Source organism: Amphiura filiformis, chromosome 2 (genome assembly GCF_039555335.1).
Source record: "Amphiura filiformis chromosome 2, Afil_fr2py, whole genome shotgun sequence".
Lineage (NCBI taxonomy): Eukaryota > Metazoa > Echinodermata > Ophiuroidea > Amphilepidida > Amphiuridae > Amphiura > Amphiura filiformis.
Genome location: NC_092629.1, coordinates 79,190,234 through 79,218,194, shown reverse-complemented (window position 1 = coordinate 79,218,194; position 27,961 = coordinate 79,190,234). Strand labels below are relative to the sequence as shown.

Here is a 27,961-nt window from a genome sequence, read left to right as displayed (position 1 = left end):
ATACGGAATACACTGTAAAAACAAAATGTCACATTTGACGGACTTTTAATTTTGCAGGGGACAGAAAACACACTTCACTGATGAAAAACATTATTTTAAACAATTATCTGTATTTGTGACCCCTGGAAATGGCAATATCGTTCAATTAAACGATTTATCCCTGTTACCCATTGGCCAAACAAGTGAAAATGTACATACAAGGTTTTTCCCGCTCAACATCGATATGAACTCTTCACTTTTCATGCACCCTTATAGACGAGTCAAAACCACCTTCTTGTAATTTTACATGTGATAATGTATTTTATTATCTAACTTAATCTGTCACATAGTTTATTTTGAATATTATATTATATACATACATGTAATGTACAATAGTTAATAGGCCAATTTAATTATTAGTTAAAAAAAGAGGAAGCCCCACCAGAGCAGTTCTGGGGTGAAACAAACCTGCCTGGTTATCAAATTAATCAGTGACAAGGTTATCTCTGAATTTGATAGGTGCTAATTGATGCAATAACATTAAAACATCAATTAGCACCTGTTTAATTTGATAACCAGGCTGGTTTTGTTCACCCCAGAAGAACTGCTATGGTGGGACCTCCTCTTTAAGGCTAATAATGGTATAAAAAATAGTTTCCTGTAGGCATTCCAAAAATCAAGATGGCAGCTGCATTTTCTTAATTGTATTTTTTTTTTCAATTTTCGTGTCATGATTAATGGTAAAATGTAAGATCACAAATATTCATTATCGAATCAGTGGCCAAGTATAGGTTCAATGTGGAATACAAGAGATAAGTGCTAAAAGGCCCTATCTGCAGTAGCTGCTCTTTTTTGATAATTTCTGCATTATATATTGTACACAATCTAAAAATATCACATCTGGCAGCTATTGGGCTATTCCATTTAAAATCCATACTACCCCTGTGGAAGATTTTGGAAATATCTTCCACAGGGGGAGTATGAATTTTTAATGGAAGGAACACATTAGCCAGCTCTATTTGAATTTCATACATCCTCTGAGAAAGATTCACATTGAATCTTCCACAGAGGGAGGGTGAGTTTCAAATAGTGATGCCTAATGTGTTCATTCCATTTCAAATTTACACTCTCCCTGTGCAAGATATTTCCAAAATCTTCCACAGGGAGTGTGAAATTAAAGTGGAATAGCCCATTGCAGGTAGGGTCTTCTTACCCTAAACCATGGAATACATCCTTCTGATTCACGTCTTGCTTCAAATAATGAGACAATTTTTTTCAAAATGAATTTAGTAAAATTGAATCAAGTAAAATTGCTCCCAAAACAAACTGTGGGTGAGTTACAGGAAACAAACCCTGTTTAAATACAATGCTTTATTCCTTTTGGGCTGTTAAAGGAGTATTTTGTGATCCTAGCATGCTCTTTTTATGACATTTTTCAGTAGATATCCACAAAAAAAGCTTATTCCCAAAATTTCAGTTGATTCCAAGTCTGCGTTTGCGAGTTATGCATGATTATGTGTATTACACTGCTCCATAGACAATGTGTTGTAATTTCGTTCTGGTGCACCAGAACGAAATTCAAATTTCACGATATCTTTGCTAAGCGAATTAATCTGCAAGAAATATTTTGTACATAAACATTATGTAGCCAGAGGTTTCCAGTGATATAAAAATCTCAACTTTTTTTGAGAAAAGTGGGGGATGATGCTGTGGATCACGAAATGCCCTTTTAAAAGATGTTAAATGTTAAATTATCTTGATAATAAATTGTACTAAAATAGTTAGTCTACCTTCTTCTGTGAATTGTGTGACCAAAGTAAATTAAGTGTCTTTCTAATGTCTATCATACATAGCCCTGCTACTCTATAGTGGGGAATATTTGCTAGGTTTTTATTTTCACGGCTTATTTCTTAATCACAAATTTAAAAGCCAGCCAAAAGTATCTTTTACCCATAGGTTTAATAAATGTCCAACTGTTCGTAATCACAAATAATCAAACTACAGCTTGACATTCCCTGGACAAGGAATTGACTGCTAATTGTACCAGACTACCCATACAAATCCCATTTAGCTCATGAGAACTACCTGCCTATTGGTCAAAAAGGAGTTTTCATTATCAATTGGACCAATCAGCAACATTGTTGAATAATTTCACCACACAAAAAAATGGGGGGTGAACTATTGCAAAACTCCATTCTGATTGGAGATTAAAATGAAGATATCATGTAATTGACCACTCACAGGCAATGTTAGATTGGCAGGTAGTGCTCAGGGGATTAAGCTGATGCTGGCTGCAATGATAAATGTAGGTCAATTAGGGCTTGCACTGATATCGAACTGCGCATCCCTGGAATGGTTTATGGAATAATTTGGGGCAGCCTGATTAGTGACTGTCTGTAGTAAAGTGTGTGGCCTTGTGGGTCTGACAATGCAGTATACAGATCATCACCATGATGTTGGATCAATCGCCGATGGGCAGGAAATACCTATGTAAATTGTCACTGAATACTCATTTGGAAAAACAGTACAAATATCAAATTTGAAGATATTTTCATTTTGCAGGGGGCATCAAAAACACTCAACTAACAACATCTTTAAACAGATTTTTGTTCCCTACAAAATGACAATACTTTCAAATTTGACATTTTGTACTGTTCCCTGATTTTCCAGGCAAAATGAGTAACCTGACAATTTACATAGGAAGTTGTTCCTGCACAGCAATGCAATTCAACATCACTCATAATTATGGCAAATTATCAGATTTTATAGTTTCCCTCTGAAATACATATTCCTGGTGACCACCCCCCCAAAAAAAACTAATAAATTCAGCTGCTGTGACTTTTCTTCCATTAGAGTTTTGTGATCAGATCCTCATTGGAAGTGCCCATAACACACACACTTGCCTCTCTGCTGTATGGAGGGATATATTTGAGACATTTTTTTTAATTGTTTGCATTCTTTGTGGTTTATAATATCAAAAGCCTGCAAACATAATGTTGACCCAGAGGCTTTAATGTATACCATATTCTCTTTAATAAAGGCCCTGCTAATAAATGCCCCCACCACTTTTTTCAACCAAACTGTTCCATAAATGATGTCAAAATACATACAGTACCTGTATTTTCGAACATCGATCACCGATTTCACAATATCCATGTGAGCAGCTATTGTTATCGGCAATGTTTATTGTATTTATGGAAATCCCATATTTAAAGCAATAATGCGTGATTTGCAAATTGCATAAATAGATTCCTATTTAAATGTTTGTTTTCACTGATCACATTATCCCCTTTTTTTAATTTCGAGCTAAACAAATGAGGTACAACAAAGAAAATTGCCATTTCATTCCAACGCCTACAATGTGTGTACTACATGTACACTCGCCGATCGTATTACATGTTACTGCACGGAGCATCACGCTCGACGGGTGTACATACAAGCTGACATCCACGGTACATGTTAGCAAGCACTCGATCGTTGAACTCTGAATAAAACTGTTGACCCCGTTTTAATACAAACAATAAAATGTTACTGTTATTAAAGCACTTCAGGCTTAGTCTTTTACGGGCATTATAATTATGCAAAAAGTAGAAATCCAAGTAAAATTGAGGGCATAGCTGTGAAGCAAATCACACATTATGGCTTTAACTTGTGGAGCACCGCAGACCGGTCAGACGATACTACCGATGTTTTTTATGAGAAATACCATTCTAAAAAGGACTCTAATTAACACCCCTCTTTTGGAAAATGCAACACCCTTGGGGCTTTGTTTAGAGAGAATACGGTAGGTGTTTAAAACAGAAGAAATCACAAAATGTTCAGATATTTGTGAATATAGTAACTGCTACAACATCCCGCTATACGTGCAGTAAGGCAATGGAACCAAATTTGTTTGATCTTTTGATCGACTATCGATGCATGGTCGATGCTTATAATTTATAAAATATGAATTGATTGAATGTTGTTAATTATTTTAACATTTAATATTTGCATGTAATGTAATTGACTAATGACATTTTCTTACTAAATTTAAATGGTTCATTAATAACAATAATTTTCCAAGTAGCATCGATGGTCGATCCCAACTCCCAAGATCAAACAAATTGGTTATTCCATTTAAAATCCATACACCCCCTATGGAAGACATCACCTTAATCTCCCACACAGGAAGTGTGAATATCAAATGGGGCTACCTGAATGGGTGACTCCATTTGAAGGATACACCCCCTGTGTTGGAGATTAAGGTCATGTTAATCCATAAGGGGGCATATGGATTTCAACTGGAATAGCCCAATTTGGTGTGGTGCCTTAAGTTGATTTCCTTTTATGTAGCAACCAGCTTTTGTTTCTTGTGTTTGCTAAACCATTCTGCACTTTTATCTGCCTCAATTCCCTGCAAAAGAAAAGAAATTGGCAATTGTGTGCATTTTAGTAGCAAATTGCATAACATTACCTTAGTATTCAAAGGAGGTTTAAGTGACTTCCACTACCCACAAATCATCATCATTGATGGTTTTTGTCGAGTTCAAAATCCATTTGAACCAAAGAGATTACACCAAAAAGAATAAATTGTTACCTGTGCAGTGTGAAAACCGTTACGACAACACTACCGGTCATCTAACAGCATTTCTGATTGGTTGATAACTTGAAATGCTCATTTCAATTAGCAATTATGACTAGGCTTTAAACTATTTATGGTCAAACTTGCATTTGCAGATGATGTTATTAATACCCTCCTTGATTGGTTCAAAATTGGACACAATATTCATTATGGCCAATCGGCGGGTAGTTCTCATGGGGTTAAATCTGCAATTTATTGGTTTGTCACCTATGGATCGAGACTAAAAGGTTCCATCATTTATCTGCATCTTTATAAGCTTGACCATTAAAGAGGTTTGTGTGTGTAGCACTTATTGGTACAAGAATGCAAATAAACACAGTAACTGAGCACAAACGCGAAGCGTCACCTGTTGGTGCCCACATGAAAGCAGCCAAAACACTTTTGATCCTCAGGGAGTACAAATCTTGGACTCGGACCCTAGATGGTACCTAGATATCCACGTCATGTGATCCGATTCACGGAAAAACATAACCCACCAGTGCTGAAGAAGTGATGCTCGGATGAGCCACAAATATTTTATTCAATGCACAGCCTTGGGATCTACTTGAGAAATTGATCTAAATTGCACCACACACACACCCCACCCACAAACACCTCACCACCACCCACACTCACCCCCACCCCCCACTCGCGCAGGCAGGAAAACGAGGACCTACGAGGCTACATAAATGCAACCCCCTCCCCCCCCACCACCAACACACCCTCCCAACCATTCTTACCCGATTCAATGCATCATCCGCCTTGGGATCTACTTGAAAAATTGATCTAAATGCACCACACATACACCCACACCCAACATACTACCCCACCCCCACACCCACACCCACACCCCACCCCACCCCACATCTCTTCTTACCTGATTCAATGCATCATCAGCCTTGGGATCTACCTGAGAAAGTTCTCTGAATGCTTCATCTCCAACAAAGCATATTTCATGACCATCCTATTTATTTGAAGAAAAAAAAGTTAGCTACAATTCAATATCATCAGTGTCTTACTCCCAATTTTAGACAAATAAAGCACTATTTTTTTTTATTACAAAAAAACTGGGCGATTCCACATGTACGACGACGCCAACAGGCAGAATCTGCATTCCTGGAATGTGTTTTAATGTGATCACCTCTTGTGCACGCAGACGACATTACGTCATGAGCACCCTACACGCACATGCACTGTACCACACTTACAAAAACACTCAATACGCGATCAATTTCTAAATGCAGATTTGAATGCCATGTCACTGAGCTAGGCTGATGAAACCTATTTAGGGATGAAATCAAAACTCGACCGGCAGTTCCGGGCAGTTCCGTCGGGTTGGCGCCGGCTTCTATTGGTCTTAACAATGGAACGTGGTTCAACCGCTGGTAACCACCGGTCAACCAGTTTTGATCAGTGGCGTGCACAGTACATTGAAAAGGGGGGCAGGTTGTTCAGTTCCCCCGAATGGAGTCTGATTTAGGTGTGTAAGGTGCGGTTTTAGCGTTTTCCCCCAAATTTCCCCTGAATGACCAACAAAAGTGCAGGGGGCATGTGTCCCCCCTGCCCCCCTTTGTGCACGCCACTGGTTTTGATTTCATCCCTTAGTATTTGCAAGGTCAAATTGAGACAAATGACAGGCAAATTTCTATTCCTCAAATTGTATATAAAATCCCAGATAATTACAACCAGCTACAGTATTCTATTGACATTTTCAGTAGATCCCATAAGCCTTTGCGATCACATTGATGCACACATCATTTAGCGAAAATCGTTACTGTGGATTGCAAGTCGGCGTGATGTCAAATGACGACATCTCAGGTCTACTCGCACCAAAGCTTATGGGATTTACCGAAAAGGTCAATTTTGGTAATTAATCAAAAACAAATAGCTTAGTAAATTATGCTCTATGGTCATTCTACCTAAACAGAAACAGGCAAACTCATGGTGAATTGGATGGTGTACTTACTGGATCAGCTAGTATAACAACTTGTACCGTTGCTTTCCCTGGTGTGTCTAAGCTTACTAATGGTGTCAGTATTGTCTGCCCTGCTTCCTTCATCCTGCTCTCAATACCAGCCAGCTGTATTGAAAAGAAACCAATACAGTTTTATCTTATCTGGATCTAACATGACTAATGCGGCCCATACACCATCAAAATATAGATCAATATTGGGGGCACTAGATGCAGGAGTGGATATAAAATCTACCATTGTGCATGTTCATTGGTAGATTTTGTATCCATTCTTGTATCTAGGGTCTTTGATATTGATCAATAAAGATTGAACGTGTATGGGCTGCATTAGGGGTGTGCCCGGGTGGTGACTGTGTTTAGAGTTGTCTTCAGTGCAAGAAATTCAATGAGAATCTGATAATTGCAAAGATTCTCTCAAGCAGATTTGCGAGAATCCAGGTATATTCTTGTAAAATGCCCAGGTAGGTCACAGTACTTCTTTATTCAGTATCGCAACAAGTATGGTACCCACTCAGGCCTGTACTCACTTTGATGTAGCCTTTGAACACTTTCTATCTCTCTTAAATGGACCAACGTATAACTTTCAAATCTGCTTTTTTTCTTTCATAATAAGCCAATCTGGTCAAACGCAATAATGTGTGAAGTTTTAAAATGACCTTAGTATGTCAAACAAAATAGGCCACCAATTACTTTGATAGTATTAGGGGGCAACATTCCGATTAGGGAATTCACGGTGATGCTACATCAGCGGTGCGACACATTAGAAACACCTGGAAAACAATCATAGCCGATTCCAAAGATTTCAGCATGGGCTGGACTGCCACAAACACACTGGACAGAATTGTAACAATGAAATAAGGCAGAAATCCAACATGGAGATGGTTTGGAGTGTGCCATATTCAGTATATAACTCTGAATCAACGATGGACAAACATATCTCCGGCGGCAGCAGCAAATGACATAAGCTTATGGGATGAGATAAGAGATCAACGATGACGAATTACTCCAGTAACACATGGGGTATAAAAGTACCCCAGTACTTAATATAATTTCTGAAAAGGGTAGGTTATGGCTTTTCAGTATAAAGGGTGGTTTCATAAAAAGGGTGGGATAAAAATAAAAAGGGTGCCAGTTAAAATCACACTGCAGACTATGTAGTACAATGATTGAATTGTACTAACTCACCTGCTCTGATGGACAAGAAAAAGCGATTCTGCCAAAAGCCGAGCCATGGTCCACCTTGTCTCCTATATGTTTTAATTCTAGCTGACATCTTTCCTTAGTAGTGCCTAATATAGCTGCCTTGTCAGACTTATTGTATACCTCCAAACCACACAGCTTGCTCCAGTAATCTAATAATGGTAAATGATAATAAGAAATGGCACATATGTGTACATCCATATCAAAACGATGTCGGCTGCTATACATGTGTCTCATTTCACATAATAGCTAGGAATAAATATCAGACTCATATCAAGTGTAGGTCACTTCAAATCATCCCCTAGTCAAATTGTATAAGGAATGTTCTCTGTATTCCTAACCCATGTGACTTGGATGATTTGAAGTGACCTTCACTGGAGATCGAGTCTGGTATTTAATCCTAGCTATTATGTGAAATGAGACACATGTAGCAGTCGACAAGTGCATCATTTTGATATGGATGTACACATATGTGACCCGGCAGCACAAACGAGCCGTAAATTCCCTAAATTGTATTCTGAGTTATGGTGTAAAATGTGTACGAAGGTCGTATTCATCGGTCACTTAAGCTGGCGCGACATCTGTCTTATTTTGATAGTCACAACACCAATCAATAATCCTATTATTGAAGTGGATAATAAGCTTCTACCTTAGATGGCTATAGAACTTTTGATAGCTCTGGTCTTTGTTTGCTTTTGCTAAATCCTTTTCAAGTGGTGGGTTACCAGGCATTGTATTTTGTATAGGTATGGATAACCAACAATTAACAATGAGAGAACCTTCTTAAACCTCGTTGACTTGGGGATGATTTGAAATGACCGCCAATTATGACTGTTTGATATTTATTGCCAGCAATGTGGAAAAAGAGACACACATAGAAAAAAAAAAGCTATAAATTTGTTGAAGGAGCAAAGTTTAACTAACCATAACTCCGCTTCTGGATATCGTTTGAAGTCAAATGATATACCATTTTTAAGTTTATGATGTTTATTTTTAAACACGAAAAAAAAAACAAAATTGACGGGGGAGGAATTTACGGCTCATTCGCCGTGGACGGTCACATATGTGAAATGTGATATACAATAAGCCAAAATATTAAGGTACCAGTTGTGTTCACTCCTGTATAATGCTAAATAAAGACAAGCAGCCAATACCTGTACACTTTAGCTCTGATTTTTAAATTCTTAAAAGACCTTATTATTGGTTGAGAATTAAAGAAACAGTGATCCAAAACATAATGAAGAAACAAAATCAAAAGTAACACTTTTGTGTTCTTATCAATGAAATTGTGACGCTACTTTTAACATGCTAATCAATGGAAGCATGGCGATAGTTCTCTTGTTCGCAAAAGCTTTGTGTACAAATCAATAGGGTATGTAATGGAGCAAAGTGCAACTTTTAAATTGGCATCTTCCTTGTGTTTTTGGATTGTTGTGTCTTTATTTCTTGCAAAAATTCCACAAATGGGGTCTTAAATTTGAGTTAAAAAAGATGCATCTATTGGCTGCTGGTTCCAATTATGACATATCTGTCTCTGTTTAGGATATACAGGGGTTGAACATAAATGGTACCTTAATTCTTTGGATTACTGTATATATCAAAGGCTGCCATGTGTATATTTTGTACTAATGAATGTAGAGATACCTTTCAAATTGCTTATACCACAGAGGGGCACTAAGTACAGTGAATACTGATGTTACGAGCGCAACAAGCAGCATCCGGCATTGATCTGGATGGGCAAGATCATGTAAATTTTTCCAGAAAGTCAATATTTTTAGTAGATCTATTTTCTATCTTTTGATCACAAAATGGAATCCGTTGTGGAACTCTTTTCAACTTTATAATTATTACACTCGCGTGAAAATCCAATGGTGGCTAGAATGGCAATGCAGATTCTGGCAGTCAAAAATTGGACTGGCAAGAGCAACCGCTGGTGGTGCATCATATTGGGAATCGCAAGAATTGTTTGTTATGAGGGGAAAAACACTGTGGTTAAATTTTCCCAACTGTTGATTAAATTTTACCAACTGTTGGTTAAATTTTATCACTGATGGGAAAATTTTACCAATTGTTGGTTAAGTTTTAGAACTGTTGGTTAAATTTTACCAACTGTTGGGAATATTTTACCAACTGTTGGTTAAATTTTAACCACTTGTTGGTTAATTTTGTACTACCTATTTGTTAAATTCTACCAACTGTTGGTTAAACTTTAGCATATTAAGATTTAATTTAAATCTGGTCAACCAGACATCTATTTTGCCTGACGTTGCGACTCAATCCTTCAGTATTCAGCTGGGTTGTGATGCAAATGACCGTGAGTAGCGCACACTACCGGTATTGACGACAATCGACGAGGAATGTCCTTTATGATTCTTTACTCTCACCCAGATATCTGGGTGAGAGCGGAGCAACCATCTCTCAACCGTGGAGGAGGCGTCCGGGCCAAGCTGTCACACGGCTGGGACCGAATCATAAAGGACATTCCTCGATTTATCGTCGCCAATACCGAAGTGTCCGTACTCAAGGTCATTTGCATCACAACCCAGTGAAGACTGAAGGTTTCAGTCGCAACGTCGGTTCGTCAGTCAAAATAGGTATGTCTGGTTGACCAGATTTAAATTAAATCTTAATATCAACATACCCAGATGAATGAGAGTTTGAAACTTTAGCATAGTTGGTTAAATTTTACCAATTGTTGGTTAAATTTTACTGCTGTTGGTTAAACACTAGCACTTACCTACAGACTTCTGCAAGTCAGACACACCAAGAGAGACTCTTTGCACTGGATCTGTCACACACAAATGGACCAGAATAACATCCATACATGTAGTTATTACAATAGTATTATGACAATTATGATTTTCCTATTCATAGCCATGAATGGTGCACACTGCATAGAAGTCTAAGACTAAAAGCTAACACAGAGATGGTACTTTCATTGTCTTTCACAAATTCTATGAAGGCCTAATTACTTTTAATTCACATTGCATATTGTTCTTTCTTCTGTACATTGATTTTGGCTTGTCTTTTATAAACTAGCCTCTTATCTGCTTTTAATAATGTAACATTTTGTTGATATTATTTTCTTTTACTTAAACTTGGTTACATCTCAAGTTTGGTAGTGAGTGACAGGTGCGTATTTCAATGGTTGCAGCATAGAATCACATGTGCCAACCTAATCCCGCATTGCTTACTAGTATACAGATATGTAGTATGTTTAAGGGCGTTTTGTTGGCACCCGGGGAGGGCACTCCAACTTAAATTTTGGTAGGTGTGTGCAGCGTGGAACTTTGGGAACTAAGAACTGATTTTCGAGCAAAATCAGGGTTTGAACAGAAATGTCAACATTTTTGGAGGGTCTAGTAAAATAAAATTGGGCCAAATTAGAAGCTGTGGAGCTAAAGAATTCCAAATAATTTCCAAATTTGAGGTTAGGAGATACAAAGAACTGGAGCATGATCCATATATGAGTCTTAAGGAACTGATGGAGAGCCTGAAAAAGGGACCCTATACTACCATTACATAGAAAGCACTCTCTGGAGTTGACACACACTCGTCGCTACAAAACGTGATGTGAAACAAAGTGTAGGATTGTAACATTAATATATTGCACCTTTTTTATCTGGTTCCTGATCTAATAAATAAAACTTGTAACCACCGGGCGCCTCAACAACATACTGGTCATCTGACACATGAGTAATAGGCCAGCTTACTTTCTTGGCATTCTCTATTGCTGCCTTGGATTGTATAGTAATACCCTGAAAAAGGAAAAACACAAAGATAATTTATGGTCACGCTTTCCTAACATGGAAAGAATAAACAACATGACTACTGCCAGGGGGGGCTGGTGTCAGGGGTGTACATTACAGGGATCCAAGATATATTGTGGGATAGGCTTTTATGACGGGAATTCATAAGAATTAGTGGGTTTTTAGCGGGTTCGTCGTCGGACAAGTTTATAACTGTCAAAAGGTTCAAATTAAAACAGTTATAAACTTGTCCGATGGCGAACCCGCTAAAAACCCACTAATTGATCCAAGATATGTTTTGCATCATGCATACAGGCCTGCAAGCAACATATTGTGGGTGCCAATTAATTATGAGCCCACCATGGTGATGTGATCGTTGGCCTACCTGGAAATCATTGCCCAACTTGTATTCTCCTATACCATAGTTGTATGTGAGTTCCATGACAAAATGATTATCCTCCGGTCCAAAACCCACCATGGATTTACTCCACTTGCCATCGTAGGGGCTGCAATGTGAAATATGATTATAAAAATCAAACCAACTGATTAATGTTGCAAGAGTCCTGATGGGGTCTTGGTGTGATTTGGGTAGGGATGTGATGCTAAAATAAACCAAATTTGAAGAAAGAGAGACCCCATTATTTGAACGTTCAAATGGTTTCTAAAATTTGTGACCCAGAGCTACACCTGAAATGGGCTATTCAAGTTGACATCTATACACCCCCTGTAGAAAACATGACCTTAATGTTCCACACAGGGTGTGTACATTTCAAATGGTGTTACCTGAATGGGTGACTCCATTTAAAACTACATCCCCAGTATAAAAGATTAAGATTAAGGGGGGGCACATGCTCTGGGTGCCATCTTAAGAGGGCGCCAAATTTACCAATTTAGCATTGATTATGCCCCCTCCATGCGATGAAAGTCAAAATTTAAGACCGATATTCAACTTCATTATAACCAAAATTAATTACTGGTAGGCCCTACATTGTTTTTGTGCAAATTTGTGTGCGCAATTGTATCAAAAATGGGGGCGCACCATTATGTATCCTTAGCCCTGGGGGCCATAACCCCCTAGCTAAGCCACTTAATCAGCTGGACTCAAGTTGAGTCAAGTCAGACATGTTAGTCAAATTGAATCAGTGTCAAAGTCAAGTACTAATTGAGTCGAGCCAAACACTACCTTGAGTTAGTTCAAGTCATATTTAGTGGTGTGAAGTTTTAATTTGAAGCTAATATTTTAATGACAACAAAATTGAAATTTCCCACCTAGATTCATTACAGGGCCAGGGGAATATAAGGTAGATAATTTCATCTTCAAGTGACAATCACTTTTGATATTCCAGTTAAAATCCGGCCCCTACGAAAGACATCGACCTTAATCTTCCACACAGGGAGTGTGAATTTTAAATGGGATTACCTGGATGAGTCAATTTGAAATCTGTACCTCCTGTGTGGGAGATTAAGGCCATGTCTTCCATAGGGCACACCAACATCGCCTGGTTAATAATGACTTAGCAGAAACACTAAAATCAATACCCGGGATCGATACACATGAATTGATATTCAGACGATAAATCTTGTGGATACCGGGGTAGAAAATGATGAATATCTCCAGTAATTTTTTTATTCTAAAGAAGCCATATTTTTTTGCTTGCACTTGAATATATTATGTTGAAAGGATATGATAGTCGTTAGCTTGCGTATTGCGAAAGAACCGTGCGTATTGAGCTCAAAAACTGACAAAAATTCTGATTTTATATGCGCCGAACTATAGCGCAGCGTAGGCCACTAGTGGAGGAAGTCTAAAAGCAGATGACCTCATGGTGTATACCATGCTCACTCACACACAGAGAGGTCAGTCACTGGGCTATTGTCAGTAGCCTTAGTCGGATGTTCCCCGGCCCATTATGCGTCTCAGAACTATTAAACAGGTCGGAACAAAATGGCCATGTGTGGCTGTGGATTCAACCTACCATGGCGATTTCTGCCATGACGATATCGGGGTGATGACACTGTGTAGGGGGTGTATGTATTTCAACTGGACTAGCCAATTGTGATTCTCACTTGAATTTCCCCCTTACAAAGGTCAAGGTTCATGTCTGTATTTTGCAGGCTGGAGACTGAGTACCAATCTCTCTTTCAAAGCAACTTAGGACCTCAATTTTGCCATCTAGTTGATAATTGGTCTTTTTTTAAATTTATTTTTCACTTAATTTTGTGTCATCTCTGAATCTCTGATCTTGGCAATACTACAGTCAAATTTTAATTACCGTACTGCTTCACATGTATTAATATTCTCTGTTCATTCAATTTGGGTCAATATCACTCCCAGATACCACTGTCTGCTTTACGAAATTACATACACCGCTATAGCGCTCCCAATAAAAGTACATCATTGATCATTTAGCCCACGATCATACTATCAAGAGAGGGCTCCCTTTACTGTTACTGTTAAATTTGAGTATCACCCCGGGAGTATCACTCTCTGAAAGTATCACATAGTTGAAAAACAACGGTGTATGTATAAATACAGTGCCCTCTTTATCTATAAAAAAATTTTTTTGAGCATAGAAAATCTGGAAAACGCAATGGTTGGAGCCCTCTCTTGATAATTGCACCGAGAATTTTAGGAAAGAAAAACGCAAAAAAACACAATTACCAATCGGACTACATAGTAGTCTACATGTTCTTAGGATCAGACTTCCCCACAAATAATGTTGTGGGGGGTCTGCAGACTCTGCACTCTTCCCACACAACAAGTCTGTTTACGTGATGGCGGAACCAAGAATTTTTTTGGGGGGGGGGGTCAACTAAGGCTGGCATTTTGGTGGGTAAACGGGTACCGCCGAGATTACATTACCCGGCAGGAAATACCCTGCCCGGTACTCAAATTTAAAAAAAAAAAAAAAAAAGTTTTTATTTTTTCGGTTTTGTAGTGTCCCGGGACATAGAACTAAATATTAGGATCATTCATGGTTGACCTAAAAAAAAAACTCTATTAATGATTTCAAAATGCATTCAAATTCAATGCATTTTGAAATCATTAATAGAGTATGACATGAATACAAATTATCAATTTCATACTAAAAATTTTTTTTTTTTTTTTTTTTTTTAGGTCAACCATGAATGATCCTAGCATTTAGGTCTAGGTCCACCGACACTACAAACCCGAAGAAAAAAAAAACTTAAAAAAAAAAAAAAAATGCTATTTCGGGTACCCGGTTACCTGCCCGAAAAATGCGCCGGGTACCCGGGTACAAAATTACCCGAAAATGCCAGGCCTAGGGTCAACTAATGTTCTTAACTTAGGTTTTTACAGGGGGAAGAGTTCCCATTCCCCTTGGCACCACCACTGGTTCCCAGTATAAGCTGGTACCCATTTATATACACATATGTTGAGGGAGACATTGCCTAAGGGCACAACATGATAGCACTTCCACCAGGGAAACCTTACATGTATGTGTCAGAGTCTATTCCGCTAGGGCCACCTTCAAGGGCTTAGGGGATGTGCAATAATTATGAGCCCTGGGGGAGGGTAAAATTGGGGGGGGGCAAACAATTTTTGGGGAGCCGAAAGGGGGAGGCAAGCAATTTTGGCAAGCCGAGAGAGGGGCAAGCGATTTTTGGCACACATTCATGGGGCGCCTTTTAAATAAAACACGCTAAAAAGGCTTAGGAAAACGGTACAGAAACTCTTAAATATGCAAATTTTCCTCGCATCATGTATCAAGACCATTTGTAAATTGGGATCCCAAAAATTTGGCATGTGTAAGGGGGGCAATGAATTTTGGTGGGCCGAGGGGGGGGGGGAAAGCAATTTTTGGCGGGCCGAGGGGGGGCAAGCAATTTTTGATATGAGTTATTATAACTATGAGTTATTACAGTGGATTTGAAAGAAAAAGCAGTGAAATATGTAGCTATGCGATGTAGCAAGTGAGCCAATTAGTTCCTGAGACTAGTAATAGTCTCAGATTAGTTCAGTATTTCTGCTTCGAAAGTATTTTGCAAGCTTAAAAATTACATTGTGAAAAATCATCCCAAATTCCTGTTACTTCAGCAAAAGTCCCCCTCCTTTTTGATGTTCTGCGTCACATATAACATAAGATTTATGGCCCATATATAACGTCAAGCTATATGTACATGTATGTGCATATATTTACCCATTACAAGTAGCTTTGCATCCTTCAGTAAACTCTTCATGTCTCAGGAACTGTTGGAAGATAAAGATATGAAAGTGATCACCAAAATTCAACAATGAAATGGTGGGGGGAAAACCGCACAGACAAAATTGTCAAATTATACAGATTGCGCACAAAATGAATAAAAATTATTATTTCCAGTGGCGTAGCGAGGGGGTGGGGGCAGAGGGGTATCACCCTTAGGGGGTGGCAAATTGAACAATTCAGCATCGATTCTGCGCCCCTCCTAGCGAGGAAAGTCACAATTTTTCGTGTGCTTACTTCATTATATAACCAAAATTACTGCGTGATAGGCCCTGTTTGTGCAAATTTTCACACGCTCTGCACACACTTCTTTAAAGGAATCAGGGAGGGTGCCATCATGTATCTTTAGCCCTGGGCGCCACAACCCCTAGCTACGCGACTGATTATTTCTCAGGAACTGCTGGAAGATAAAGTATACAAAATTGAAGTTCAGTTCAGTTCAGTTTGCTGCATTTGAATGGCATCGCATCCCCTATTGATTTTGTACACAAAGCATTCTCGAACCAGAGAATTAGCAAGTTAAAAATAATTAGAGCACAAAATTAATGTGTAACTTTTGATTTTGTTTTTTAACTTTGTTCCTTACTTAGGTTTTAGATCACTGTTTCTTTAATTCTTTAAAACCAATTGCAACAAATAAGGCCTGGGGGGGCACTCCAACTTTGGAGGTGACGCGTATGTAGGGCTGTTAAGACCCCCCTTTTTCAGCGTCGCTGTCACCCAAAGACCCCATTTTTTTTTACGAACACATGCTCTGTCACCCAAAGACCCCCTATTTTTTCATTTGATCTGTCACCCAAAGACCCTTACTTGTTCAATTTTAACGGCAACTTTCATTTATCACTGATTTTGTCACTTATTTTGAAAAAACAAAGAAATTTGAAGCCATTTAGAACTAGAAATTTGATTTTCGAGGTTTCTGTTGCGCTGTTTCGGTTCTCACCCAAAGATTCCGTTTAAAAAAAAGGTCATGTTCTCACCCAATGACCCCATATTACATTTTGCTCTCACCGCCATGCCAAAAATCATGCTCTCACCCAATGACCCCATATTTTTTACATTTTGCTCTCACCAAATGCCCCTTAGTGCGAAAGTGCTAGCCCTACACCTATATCCATTTCAAATTGAAGTGCCCCCCCCCCCTGGGATAAGGTCTTAAATAAGAGCTAAAGAGTACAAGTAGGCCCTATTGGATACTTGTTTTAATTTTGACATATTTGTTTTTGTTTAGGACAGGGATGAACATAACTGGTACCTTTAAGGTGGTACTACACCCCTTGATAAATTTGTGACTATTTTTGCATTTTTCTCAAAAATTAATAAAACACTGGTAACTTAAAGGAGTATTTCGTGATCCTAGCATCCTCTATAAATGTCATTTTTCATTAGATATCCACAAAAAACCTATTCCCAAAATTTCAGTTGATTCCGATTTTATGCTCATGAGTTATGCATGATTATGTGTATTACACTGCTCCATAGACAATGCGTTGTAATTTCGTTCTGGTGCACCAGAACGAAATTCAAATTTAGATGTACCGGTATACGCTTGATCAGAGAAGATGTTAGAACACTTTCACCTCTTTCAAGGTTGTAGAGCTATAAATTTTATTCCTCCTGGACATTTTTTCTAAGTTGAAAGTAGTTCGCAACACAAACTTAAATAACGGGCAAAACAGACACATCATTTATCGGTATGACATTTTCGTATTGGTGCTGCCCTATCTAAGTTTGCACTGAAGTGCCATCTCAGTTTTGGTGCTACCGATGTGGATCATGTGTTAATGAATTTTTATTTATTCTGGATAAATAATGGGGTATTAATTACAATTACAAGCATAAGAGTTTAGACAAGAATTGTTCGAGCATAGTCTCTATCGCAAATCTTTGATTTGCGTTAGAGGCCCGAGCATAGAGGTTATTGTGCGGACCCGGTGCACAAAGATGCGCCGGCATATAAACATTGATAAAATGCTTCATTTTTCACAAACACACTTTCATTAGCGTGTCATATAAGCTTAATTAAGTTCAACCCTACCTTTTGACATCTTTGATACATACGATCCTAAAAAATAAGATGATATATGAAGCCTAATTCAGCGCTGCTTACAGTGCTGCTTATCGTAGCTGTCACATCGTGGAAAATAATCTCAACCTATGAGATAATTGTACACATGTAAATTCTGGTGATTTATGACTGGACAGTCACTTAGTAGGTACGAGATTACTTAATAACTACTACTAGTATTTGTTGTCTTGTCCTGTCTTGTCTTGTTCTTTATTGTGGACTTTAACAATGACCAAGATCTGGAATGATCTAATGGTATAATGATATATAACTAACTGTAACATACTATACAATAACGCATAATCCTCTATGCCCCCAAGTCCTTGAGTGTATTATTTTAGGTACCTGGATAATGAGCACATGTATATCAAGGACTGAGAAACAACTTAGCTAAGTATTTACAGTCTTGAGGCGCATGGAACGCCGGACAGAAGGGGCTGCGGAAGGCAGGCTTGGTGCTGTGTATGTTTCCTTTAGACCCGGAGAGTTGTGGGGTAGCAACCGTGACAATGCGCGCTGTGGAAGCTGAGTGTCGCGGGTGGAAGAGGGTGGCGGATCCAGAGACAATGCTGGTCCAGGGGTGTTTGGTGCTGGTTGGGTTGTGGGTGTGTCTGGAGTAGGTGGGGCAGTGTTGTCCTTAGGTGGCATACCTGTAGTCACCTTGTTCGGTCGCTGGGTGCAGATGCTAGGGAGGGTCTGCAGGTACGACTGGTGGTGTAGGAGGGCAGATGAGATGATGGGGCTGGCAAGACACTGCAGGTGTATACCGCCGCAAGAACTTCCTGTTACGTAAGGTTACTCGGCCAGAGCCATCTACGCGAACCACATATTGGTCAAACTGACGCACCTCAATGACAATGCCTGTTTTGTCCCATTTGGTTGGGTGAGGGCCGGTTTGATTCTGGACTCCTACGCGGTCACCAATAACAAGGGGAGGAAGGTGTCTTGTGTGCTCGGAAAGCCGTTCTGCAATTTCATGTGTCTGTTACGCAGGGCCTCTTCTCGGCTGCCAGTGTCTCTCTCCATGTTGGGTGTGGTTCATAGCGACCGGGGTGTATGGGAATGAAATCACGTATGGGTCGACCAAACAGACACTGTGCTGGGGAGAGTTTAGTCCCTTTGTCTGGTGTATTTCTGTATTGTAACATTGCCCGCTGAAAGGAGTCAGTGTCTAGGTCTCCATTGGGGTTTGTGTTGTCAGTAAGAAGGCGTTTAACGGTTTTAACTGCAACTTCAGCTCTGCAGTTGCTGTGAGGGTAGGCAACAGATGATACACGGTGCCGGACTCCCCAATTTTTGAGAAAGGTCTTGGTGGCGGTGGATGAGAACTCCGGACCACCATCAGAGGACAGCTCATCACTTATTCCATATGTGACAAATGTACGCCTGAGGCTGGAGATTAGGCCGTTTGATCCATCAGCTGCCCGTTCCACAATTGGCCAATTACTGTAGCGATCCACAATGACCAAGTAATTGTTGCCAGCAAGGTGGAAATAGTCAGCACATATCGACTGAAATGGGTACACTGGTGCAACAGGTGAGGTAGGTGGTGGATTGGGCTGTGATGGGGCCATACGATTACACTGTGAGCATCGTGTGCGCATGTGGTGGATATCGGACGTAATGCCTGGCCAAAAAACTGAAGCTTCGGCACGCGAGGTCATGGATAAGATGCCCTGATGAGCTGAGTGGAGGGACTTCAGAACCTCAGGGCGGAGTGATGGGGGGATAATAATGCGGTGGTTGTGCATGGCAACGCCATCCAAAGAGTAGAGACCATCTCTCAGGCTGAAGTAATCTTGGAGATCGGGAGGCAACTCATGGCGTGATCCTGGCAGACCATCCTCAATTATTGACAGCAGCTTGGACAATGTCTGATCACTTGTTGTCGCCAGGCGCACATCGTCCCATGTGATAGACTTAAGGGCACTAAGGGAGGTGGACATAGCCGCCACTGCATCAGGCTCATGTGAACATGTGATAGATGTGGGCGATATGTACGCGTGCGCATTCAAGCAGAGTGAGGGGAGGTATGTTGTATCGTGATGCAGTGTAGCAACATCATCTGGGAGGTACATGCCCTTGGACTTGCTGACGGGTGGCGGAGACTCCGTCTGCTGCTCTGTGGCTAACACCTGGAACATGGACTATACGGAATCGATAGCGGAGTGATTTTTCCTTCAGGTTGCGAAGTCGTGGATTAGGGACATCCTCCAAGCATCTATCACCAAGGACCTTGAGGAGGGGCTTGTGGTCAACTGCAATGATCAGGTTATCGCAACCAAGGACGAAATGGCGTGCCTTATCTAATGCGTCTACAACAGCCAAAGCTTCCCCTTCTACAGGGTGGTAGCGGGACTCGGCAGGGGTTGTGAAACGGCTACCAACCAGGGTGACTTTCCACCCTGTCTTGCAGCAGAATGGGTCTGGTTTTGTGCATTGACAATGTTTTTGGAGCAACCAAAAGCCAATCCCAGTTTTGCTCCAATCTGTGGCAAGACACGTGGGTAGATTTGTCAAAGATCTCGACACCTTTGGAGATTTCCTCTATGATGATCCGCTTTGATTCTTCAAACAGGTCATTGAGTTCCTCCGTCCATGTAAATGGGGTACCTGGGCTAAGTAGCGAAAGCGGAATGGTAGCATCTTTTTCCGCTGAGGCAAAGGCATAAGCTACTTGGTTGACCAGGCTATGCCAGGAGCGGATGTCAGTAATGTTGCGCGGTGTAGGGAACTTCTCAATGGCATCAAAGAGGCTGGGGCAAGGTCTCACTGATGAGGGGGATATTTCAAACCCTGCAAATTCAACAGTGTCTTTGGCAAAGACAAATTTGTCTGGATTAAGGGTGATGCCGCGGCGACCACAGAGATCTAGCCAGCGGACTGCCTGGGAGAAAGACTCTTTAATGTTGTAAGACCACAGCAGTGTGTCATCCACACATTTTGTTTTGTTGGGTATGTCAGTGATGATCTCATCGTAACGACGAGTATAACCATCACCAGAGGCAAGGTATCCTTGTGGTGCAACACGGTATCTGTACCGGCCCCATGGGGTTATAAATGTAGTGAGGTGTCTATCCTCTTCATGCAGTGGTACGCTGTGATACCCATTCCACGCATCAAACACTGTCTTTTTTTGTGCTGTGAGGGACAGATCTTGCCTGAATGAAAGGAGACTGTGTGTGGTGGGTTTCATGAGTTGCGTGCTTGTTAAGGGGCTGAAAGTCAACAGTGCGACGTGGTTTACCATTCTTTTTGGGGCAGATTACCATCCTGTGGCACCATGTCACTGGCTCACCGACAGGAACTGGTTCAATGACACCGAGGCGGACGTCTTGGTCAAGGCCAGCCTTGACATCCTCCCTCCAGTGTAGGGGTACAGGGATAGGGGTGTGATACGCGACTGGCTTGGCAGTGTTGTCAATCATGAGGCGGAGGGGCGGGCCCTGCATCATTGGTAATGGCTGGTGTTCACATGTATTAAAAGTAGATGATGCATAATAGTCAAGCAGAAAATTTTCAAGTCTTCCACGGTTCTCCTCAGTGGTTGGAAATGGGGGTGTCACTGGGGGCGGTGGGGGCGCTTGGCGTTGGGGGCAAGCGCATGGGGCAGTAAGGGATGACCATGAGTTTAGTTTAGGGTCAGTTGCTGACTGGTCGCTGTTTGCTATCCCGGATGCACACGCCGGCTGAGTTTCTCCAATTGTTGGGAATCTGTCTGATATCAGCCCTAGGTCAATACATGCCTGCTTACTTAAATACAGATTGTCATTTGTGTCTGTGAAATAGACAATTTGGCGTGTTTGTAGGGTAGTACCATCTTTTGTTGTACCCGAGATTCTAAGAACAAGGGCCCCGAGGATGCGTATGCCTTTGTTGTCGGCGGCACTCATTTTCATATATAGTGACCGGTGTGAGATGGTGGGTTTGCAGACCCATGCGCTGGAGGAGTTTGGTACCTGCCAGACATGACTGACAGCCAGTGTCAGCTATTGCGCGGTAGTAGGCAGTACTTGGGGCGCTGGGCAAGTGAAGGCCGAGCGTATCATAGTCTGAAGGAGCGCACGAATGGCTACATCTACATGTATAAGGGTTGGGGATCAGATGCCCGGACGCTCCCAAGTTTTACACAGATTATTATAGACATGATGGTCAAGATTGATCACAGGACTACCTCCTGCATCTAAACTACATAGGTTAGAGTCATTAAACACATTAGAGTCATTGTCAATGCTGCAAAGTGTGTCAAATATGGCGCTTTCTGTGTCTGTCGTGCCTTTTCTTTGATTAGTAGGTTCTCTGAATGTCTCTTATGCGGCCGCCACCGCTGCAAACGCGCGCCAAAGTGGCCCCGAACACTCCATTTTCCACACACATGGCCAAATGCAGGGCATGACTGCTCACGGTCCTTGCGACGTGTGCCATGTGACTCTTTACGACCACAATAGTTGCAAATGTGTCTTTGATGAGTGTTATCTGCCTTCTTCATTGAGCGGTAGCTACTTGTGGCAGCAGTGGAGGCTATGTTACCTTGTACATGTAGGCGGGTGGCGGATCGCTTCCGCCTCTTTTGCCTCTATGTAGCTGACAGTTTCTTCTAAAGTCATGTTCTGTTTCTGCTCCCCAAGGAGCTCCAGTTGAATTTCTCATCGCTGATGCCACGAGAGATGGCATCCTGTAGTACATGCTCACTATAGTCAACATCCTGGTTGCAATTTGGGCAGGGCACAATGAAATTACACACCCCTGCCTGGCCACGAAGACGGGCGGCAAAGTTCCGTATCGGCTCATCTCTGTCTTGTCGCATGTCATGTAGCTGGACACGTGAAACCATGATATTTTCTTGACGAACAGCGAGTGTTTTCATGGCTTTCAAGACATCCTCTTCAGGTTTCCCAGTGAGTGTGATGCCCCCATTTGTGCGTGTTAAATCCTTGCGGAGGGGGTCATCGCAGCATTCAAGGAGCTGGATTACAATGTTTGCACCAGTTATTTTGGTGGCAGTTTTGTAGTCATTCCATCTGGAGAGGAAATATGTCCATTCCTCTGATGTGCCCCCGAGAGACACTGTAGGGCGTTTAACCTTTTCAGTTTTTGCACCACCTGGTTGGGGTGGCGTGTCGTGTTGTTTGCCATGAAGATTGAGTAGCGCAATAGTGAGTTCAGGTGTGGCGTCCTCTGGTGTGACGTAGTCACACGAAGTGATCGGGCATGCTATGCCTGGCATTTTGATACTGAAGGCGTTGAGGGTCTTGACTTGAGCTAGCTGGAATATGTCTTGGTCATTAATAACTACTACTAGTATTTGTTGTCTTGTCCTGTCTTGTCTTGTTCTTTATTGTGGACTTTAATAATGACCAAGATCTGGAATGATATAATGGTATAATGATATATAACTAACTGTAACATACTATACAATAACATACAATCCTCTATGCCCCCAAGTCCTTGAGTGTATTATTTTAGGTACCTGGATAATGAGCACATGTATATCAAGGACTGAGAAACAACTTAGCTAAGTATTTACATGCAAATTCGGTCCCTGTATAAAACCATGTTTTTATGTGTAAGGGGCGCACCATTAGATATCAAGGGGGGAGGCTTGGTAGATTGTTGAAAAAAAAGAAATTCCACTGGCAAAAAAAATGTTGATGTCAAGGGTGAAAATGTTACAGTTAGTGCGAGGGCATCCGTGAGCAAATTCGTGGCTAGTGTTTCTCGAGCAAGACAAGAAGTACAAGAAGCTGTGTACCCGGTAATTAATATTATGACAAACATGCAACTATTTTAAGCTACAGGAGCCTTGTATTTTTTAGTGCAACGTTGCACTAGCTTTTTGTATACACTTCTTCTTCTTCTTCTCGGGTACTGCTTAACGTCCCAAGTGGAATAAGGCAAGCAGGAACTTCATCCCATACCGTTGTGCAGAGCTACTACGGTATGGGTTCCTCGTACTAAGTTGAAAGTTAAAATTATTCAAGAAAAGTAGCCTTCAGGACAGTACGTAATTACCATTTTAAATCAAATTTAATCAATTGCTTGTAACTTTACTTCTTGAGGTCACATTGGATTCAATGTGGTGTCATAATGTGCAGGATTGGATAGTGCATCTATTAAAAAAAAAATATATACCCCAATATTGTTCAGTGTTGAAATTGTGATTATTTTTCCATGTGTAAGGATACTTTATTGGCGCAGTACCGTATAAAAATGATGTAGGCCTACTTCTGTCAGTTCTGAAGTGTGATGGCAAATTTGAATTCACCTTTCATACATGTACCTACATACACTGCAAGATTCTCATCTATGTGACGCCGATGTCACCAGAATGTCACTCCATCGGAAACTACACCTCGGTTTTCCATATCGCCGGTCCGAAATAGCCGGGTAGCCAGCCTCCTAGGTTTCTACAGAGTGACTTCGCGGCGCGGTGACTTCACAGGAGAGTCACACCGGTGTGACTACGCCGACTGGGCCTGGGTGCTCAGTACCGGCTTTTGGGTTGCCGGTTTTGCTTTTATTGCCATATTTTTTATATGCTCTTGATTTATTCAAATAATATTCTTTATTTCTTGCTTTTTTTTAGGGGATTAGGGAGGGGAAATTGCAAACTGGACTTTAAAAATAAGGGAAATATTAGATGAATAAAATAAAATTGTTAATAAAAGAAATAAACATGATCAGTAAACAAAGTATAATTCAATAAACTAATATGATGAATAAAATACATTTTTGTTAATTGGTGGTTAATTGAATAACTAAATAAATAAAAAGTTAAGAAATAAATAAACAGGAAGAAACCAATAAACGAAGAATGGAAGAAACAAAGTAACACTTCGAAAGAAAACAACTTGAGAAAAATTGCAAATAAAGAAGTTAAAAGTAGGAATATTATAAGAAGCATGTCGGCCTATTGATGAATTAAAATATTAAATGTGTAAAATAAATAAATAATTATAACAATAATAATTCATAACAAGCATTAATATTTGCGCGATAAAAAATAAGACAATTTCAAACAAACATTGCAACAGGCCTATATTTATGTGACACCGATTTATAGGCATGATTTGATAACGTAAAAAAAACCAACATGAAAAACAAATCAAACTAATAGGCCTATAGGCCTATAAAAACACCATTTTGAAAAACGGAAAAAGAAAATAGCACAAGCCAAAGTTTCGCATAAACTTACGGCAGTAATAGTATAAATTTGCAGTAGACTATTCAGGAAAGTGACAAAAAGTAAAACAAAATGCATGCTAGGCCTATAAATCAATTTTAAATATAACAGAAAAATTCTTGCTTCAAAATAAGTAAAGTTTTGGGAAATCAAAATGTATAAATTGAAAATGCTAGGCCTATAGGCCTAATAGGCATACTTTGCGAACTTCGGCTGAAAATTAATCTCTTTTAAAACATTTAAAAACACAATTCGTTTTAAATATAAAAAAACTAGCACTTCAATAGGCCCATATAACGTTATCATGCAAAATATGAAAAAAGCAAAACATGTCATCTAACCACTGAAGTAAACAAAGCAATGATATAAGTTTTGTGGGAAAACAAGCAAACAAATAAACAAAATAAAAATGTTTGAAATGAAACAAACAAATAACCCAAGAACAAGAACTGCAAATAAAACACACATATAGTTGATGAGATTATTAAACAGGCAGCACGAAAAGAATTAAAATATTATAAAAGAGAACAGTAAATAAATGAAACAAAATGAATCGGAAGTCTCACAGTTGAAATATAAATGATAAAGAATGCAAAAGCACGATAAAAACAAAACAAAGACGGCAGTAGAACCACATACCCACTGCACTGTACAGCATGCATCAATCAATAGAGGCCGTCAGCCTTTCGCCATCTTGTGGGTACAAATGATCTGTGTGTTCATGCGTCGGACACTACGCGCAGGGCGCAGCTTGCCACGCAGCTGTTATCGCGCATCAACGCGGTGATTTTGCTGCTCAGGCATGGCGATCGAACGACCATCACAGCGTGTACCCACAAGATGGCGGCATATGACGTCACGGTGACGGCCTCTATTAATTATAAAACCAACTCATTCCATTCATGAGCGTATACAAGCATTAAAACAAGCATGATACGCGATTTGTCATCATCAGCGCAGATTTGGTAGATATACGCGCGCCCCCAGAGTGTTCGAACTCATAACAGGGTTCGGTCAACGACCTTTCGGCAGCGTAGTCACCTTGAAGTTCGCCCACTGGGCACCGAGCAGGCGACGCATGGGGCACTGGATACGGAAGTCACTTTGATGTGACTACAAGATGTGGACCACTGTCGGAATCTAGTCGGTGGTGTACATCATGAGTCGCCGATGCGGCATCGAGCAGGTAAGGCCGTATAAAATTAATGTTTTGGTTCTCGCCCAGAGGATTTTCATGAATTGATGAGGAGGGAGGTGTTTTTTTTTTTTTTTTTTTTTCAATGTAAAATTAGCATTGTCAGTAGTTTTCGGTCTTCTCCAACAGTGCTCGAGGAAACGATGAGGCCCTTTTTTTTTTTTTTTCAAATGTGAGATTCTGAGGATAAACCCCATAGAGTACCACAAAAGACTTGGAAGTGATGCTTGTTCTCTAATAAACTTATTTATATGTATGAAGATTTCATAAATCATTCCAAAGTCTAAAAAATTGAAAAATCTAAAAAAAAAAAAAAAATCTGACAAATCCCAGAAATTGAGGAGGAGGGAGTCAGGGGACGAGAACCAAAATATTAATTTTACACGGCCTAACACATCGGAGGCTAGCAGTTGTAGTCACTACGTGATGACACTGCTGCATAGTGCCCTACTGCCTTGTTTCCGATGTAGTCACTCTCCTGTAGTGACTCTGTCGGCCACCATAGGGTAGGTTATTCTGCAGTGACGGCGGTAGTGACTTCAGAGTTCCAGTGCAGTGCGATGTAGTCACTATGTCGCCAGGAATTTTGCAGTGTAATGTGGGAACCGTACAATGAATCATGATGTAAGCTTACCGTACGAATTAAACATGAAAATAAAAATAAGCTTCTGCTTTATTAATGCTTACCTTCATACCGAGAACATCTCGGTAGAATTTTGCAGTTGTGGTTCGATCACCAACTTTGAAAACAAAGTGTAACGGCCGAGCGGTTGCCATTTTAATTGGTCACTTCTTTTTAGGGTAAACCAAACACGCGATGAATTGGGTGCAGTTCAATCGGCCTATTCCGTGGTTCAATCTTTCATGACTTGCACAGTTGCATAACCTGGTGAATTTTACAGCATGCAAATTAACTGATCATCATCAGTATGCATAACCATTGCAGCATGACAGACCATGGACAGACTCTTGCATGACCGACAGTGTCAACAAATAGCTAGTCTATAAAGCCACATGCATTTGTCTGTCATGCATTGTTCACAATACATTTAGAAGTTGCCACAATTGGTTCTCCTAATTAGAAGGGATCTAGTATTTTGTAAAGAAAATGCAGGTATTAAAAGCGACTGCTATCTGTGCAGCACCGCGTGCGGTACTGCACACTTCCGCTCACAGTCCCGCATGCGGAACTGCACCTTCCGTCACGCACTTCCGCATGCGGGACTGCACATCCCGACGTGCATTCCCGCATGCGGTGATGCAGGCCGGGATGTGCAGTACCGCATGCGGTGATGCAGGTCGGGATGTGCAGTCCCGCATGGGGAACTGCAATATTTTTGGTGCATTTCCGTTAGGGTATGTGCAATATTTTTGGTGTTTATCCGCATGGGGATGTGCAATATTTTTGGTGTTTTTCCGCATGGGGAACTGCAATATTTTGGTGCATTTCCGTTAGGGGATGTGCAATATTTTGGTGTATTTCCGCATGGGGTACTGCAACATTTTGGTGTAGTTCCGCATAATGAACAGTTTTTGTTCGAATGTCCGCGTGCGGAAATGCAATATATTTCGTGCAGCCCTGCATGTGGGGTGAACATGTTTTTTCGCATGTCCTCATGAGAGAATCCGGGAGGGAATGCAAGGCGAGTTGTATGCCCTACAGTTCCGCGTGTCTTGTGGCGGCGAAAAAGGTTTTTGTTGTTTTAGTTGTTGTTGTTTGTTTTTGGTTTTATTTGTTTTGTTATTAAAAATATTATCGCACGTCGCTTAATGATAAGTGGCTATTGTG

General features: G+C 40.5%; 1 protein-coding gene across 1 annotated transcript; it reads right to left on the bottom strand.

Annotated features, from left to right (window-relative positions):
* Positions 1-627: 627 nt before the first annotated feature.
* LOC140146667 (glyoxalase domain-containing protein 4-like) lies at positions 628-27,147 on the bottom strand. The gene is made up of 9 exons (XM_072168536.1): positions 26,860-27,147; positions 15,664-15,713; positions 11,886-12,006; positions 11,365-11,509; positions 10,489-10,539; positions 7,737-7,903; positions 6,546-6,659; positions 5,457-5,543; positions 628-4,372 (listed from the first exon to the last, which is right to left on the bottom strand). The coding sequence occupies exons 1-9, from the start codon at positions 26,947-26,949 to the stop codon at positions 4,304-4,306; spliced, it is 894 nt and encodes a 297-aa protein (XP_072024637.1). The 5' UTR covers positions 26,950-27,147; the 3' UTR covers positions 628-4,303.
* Between the last annotated feature and the right edge of the window lie 814 nt (positions 27,148-27,961).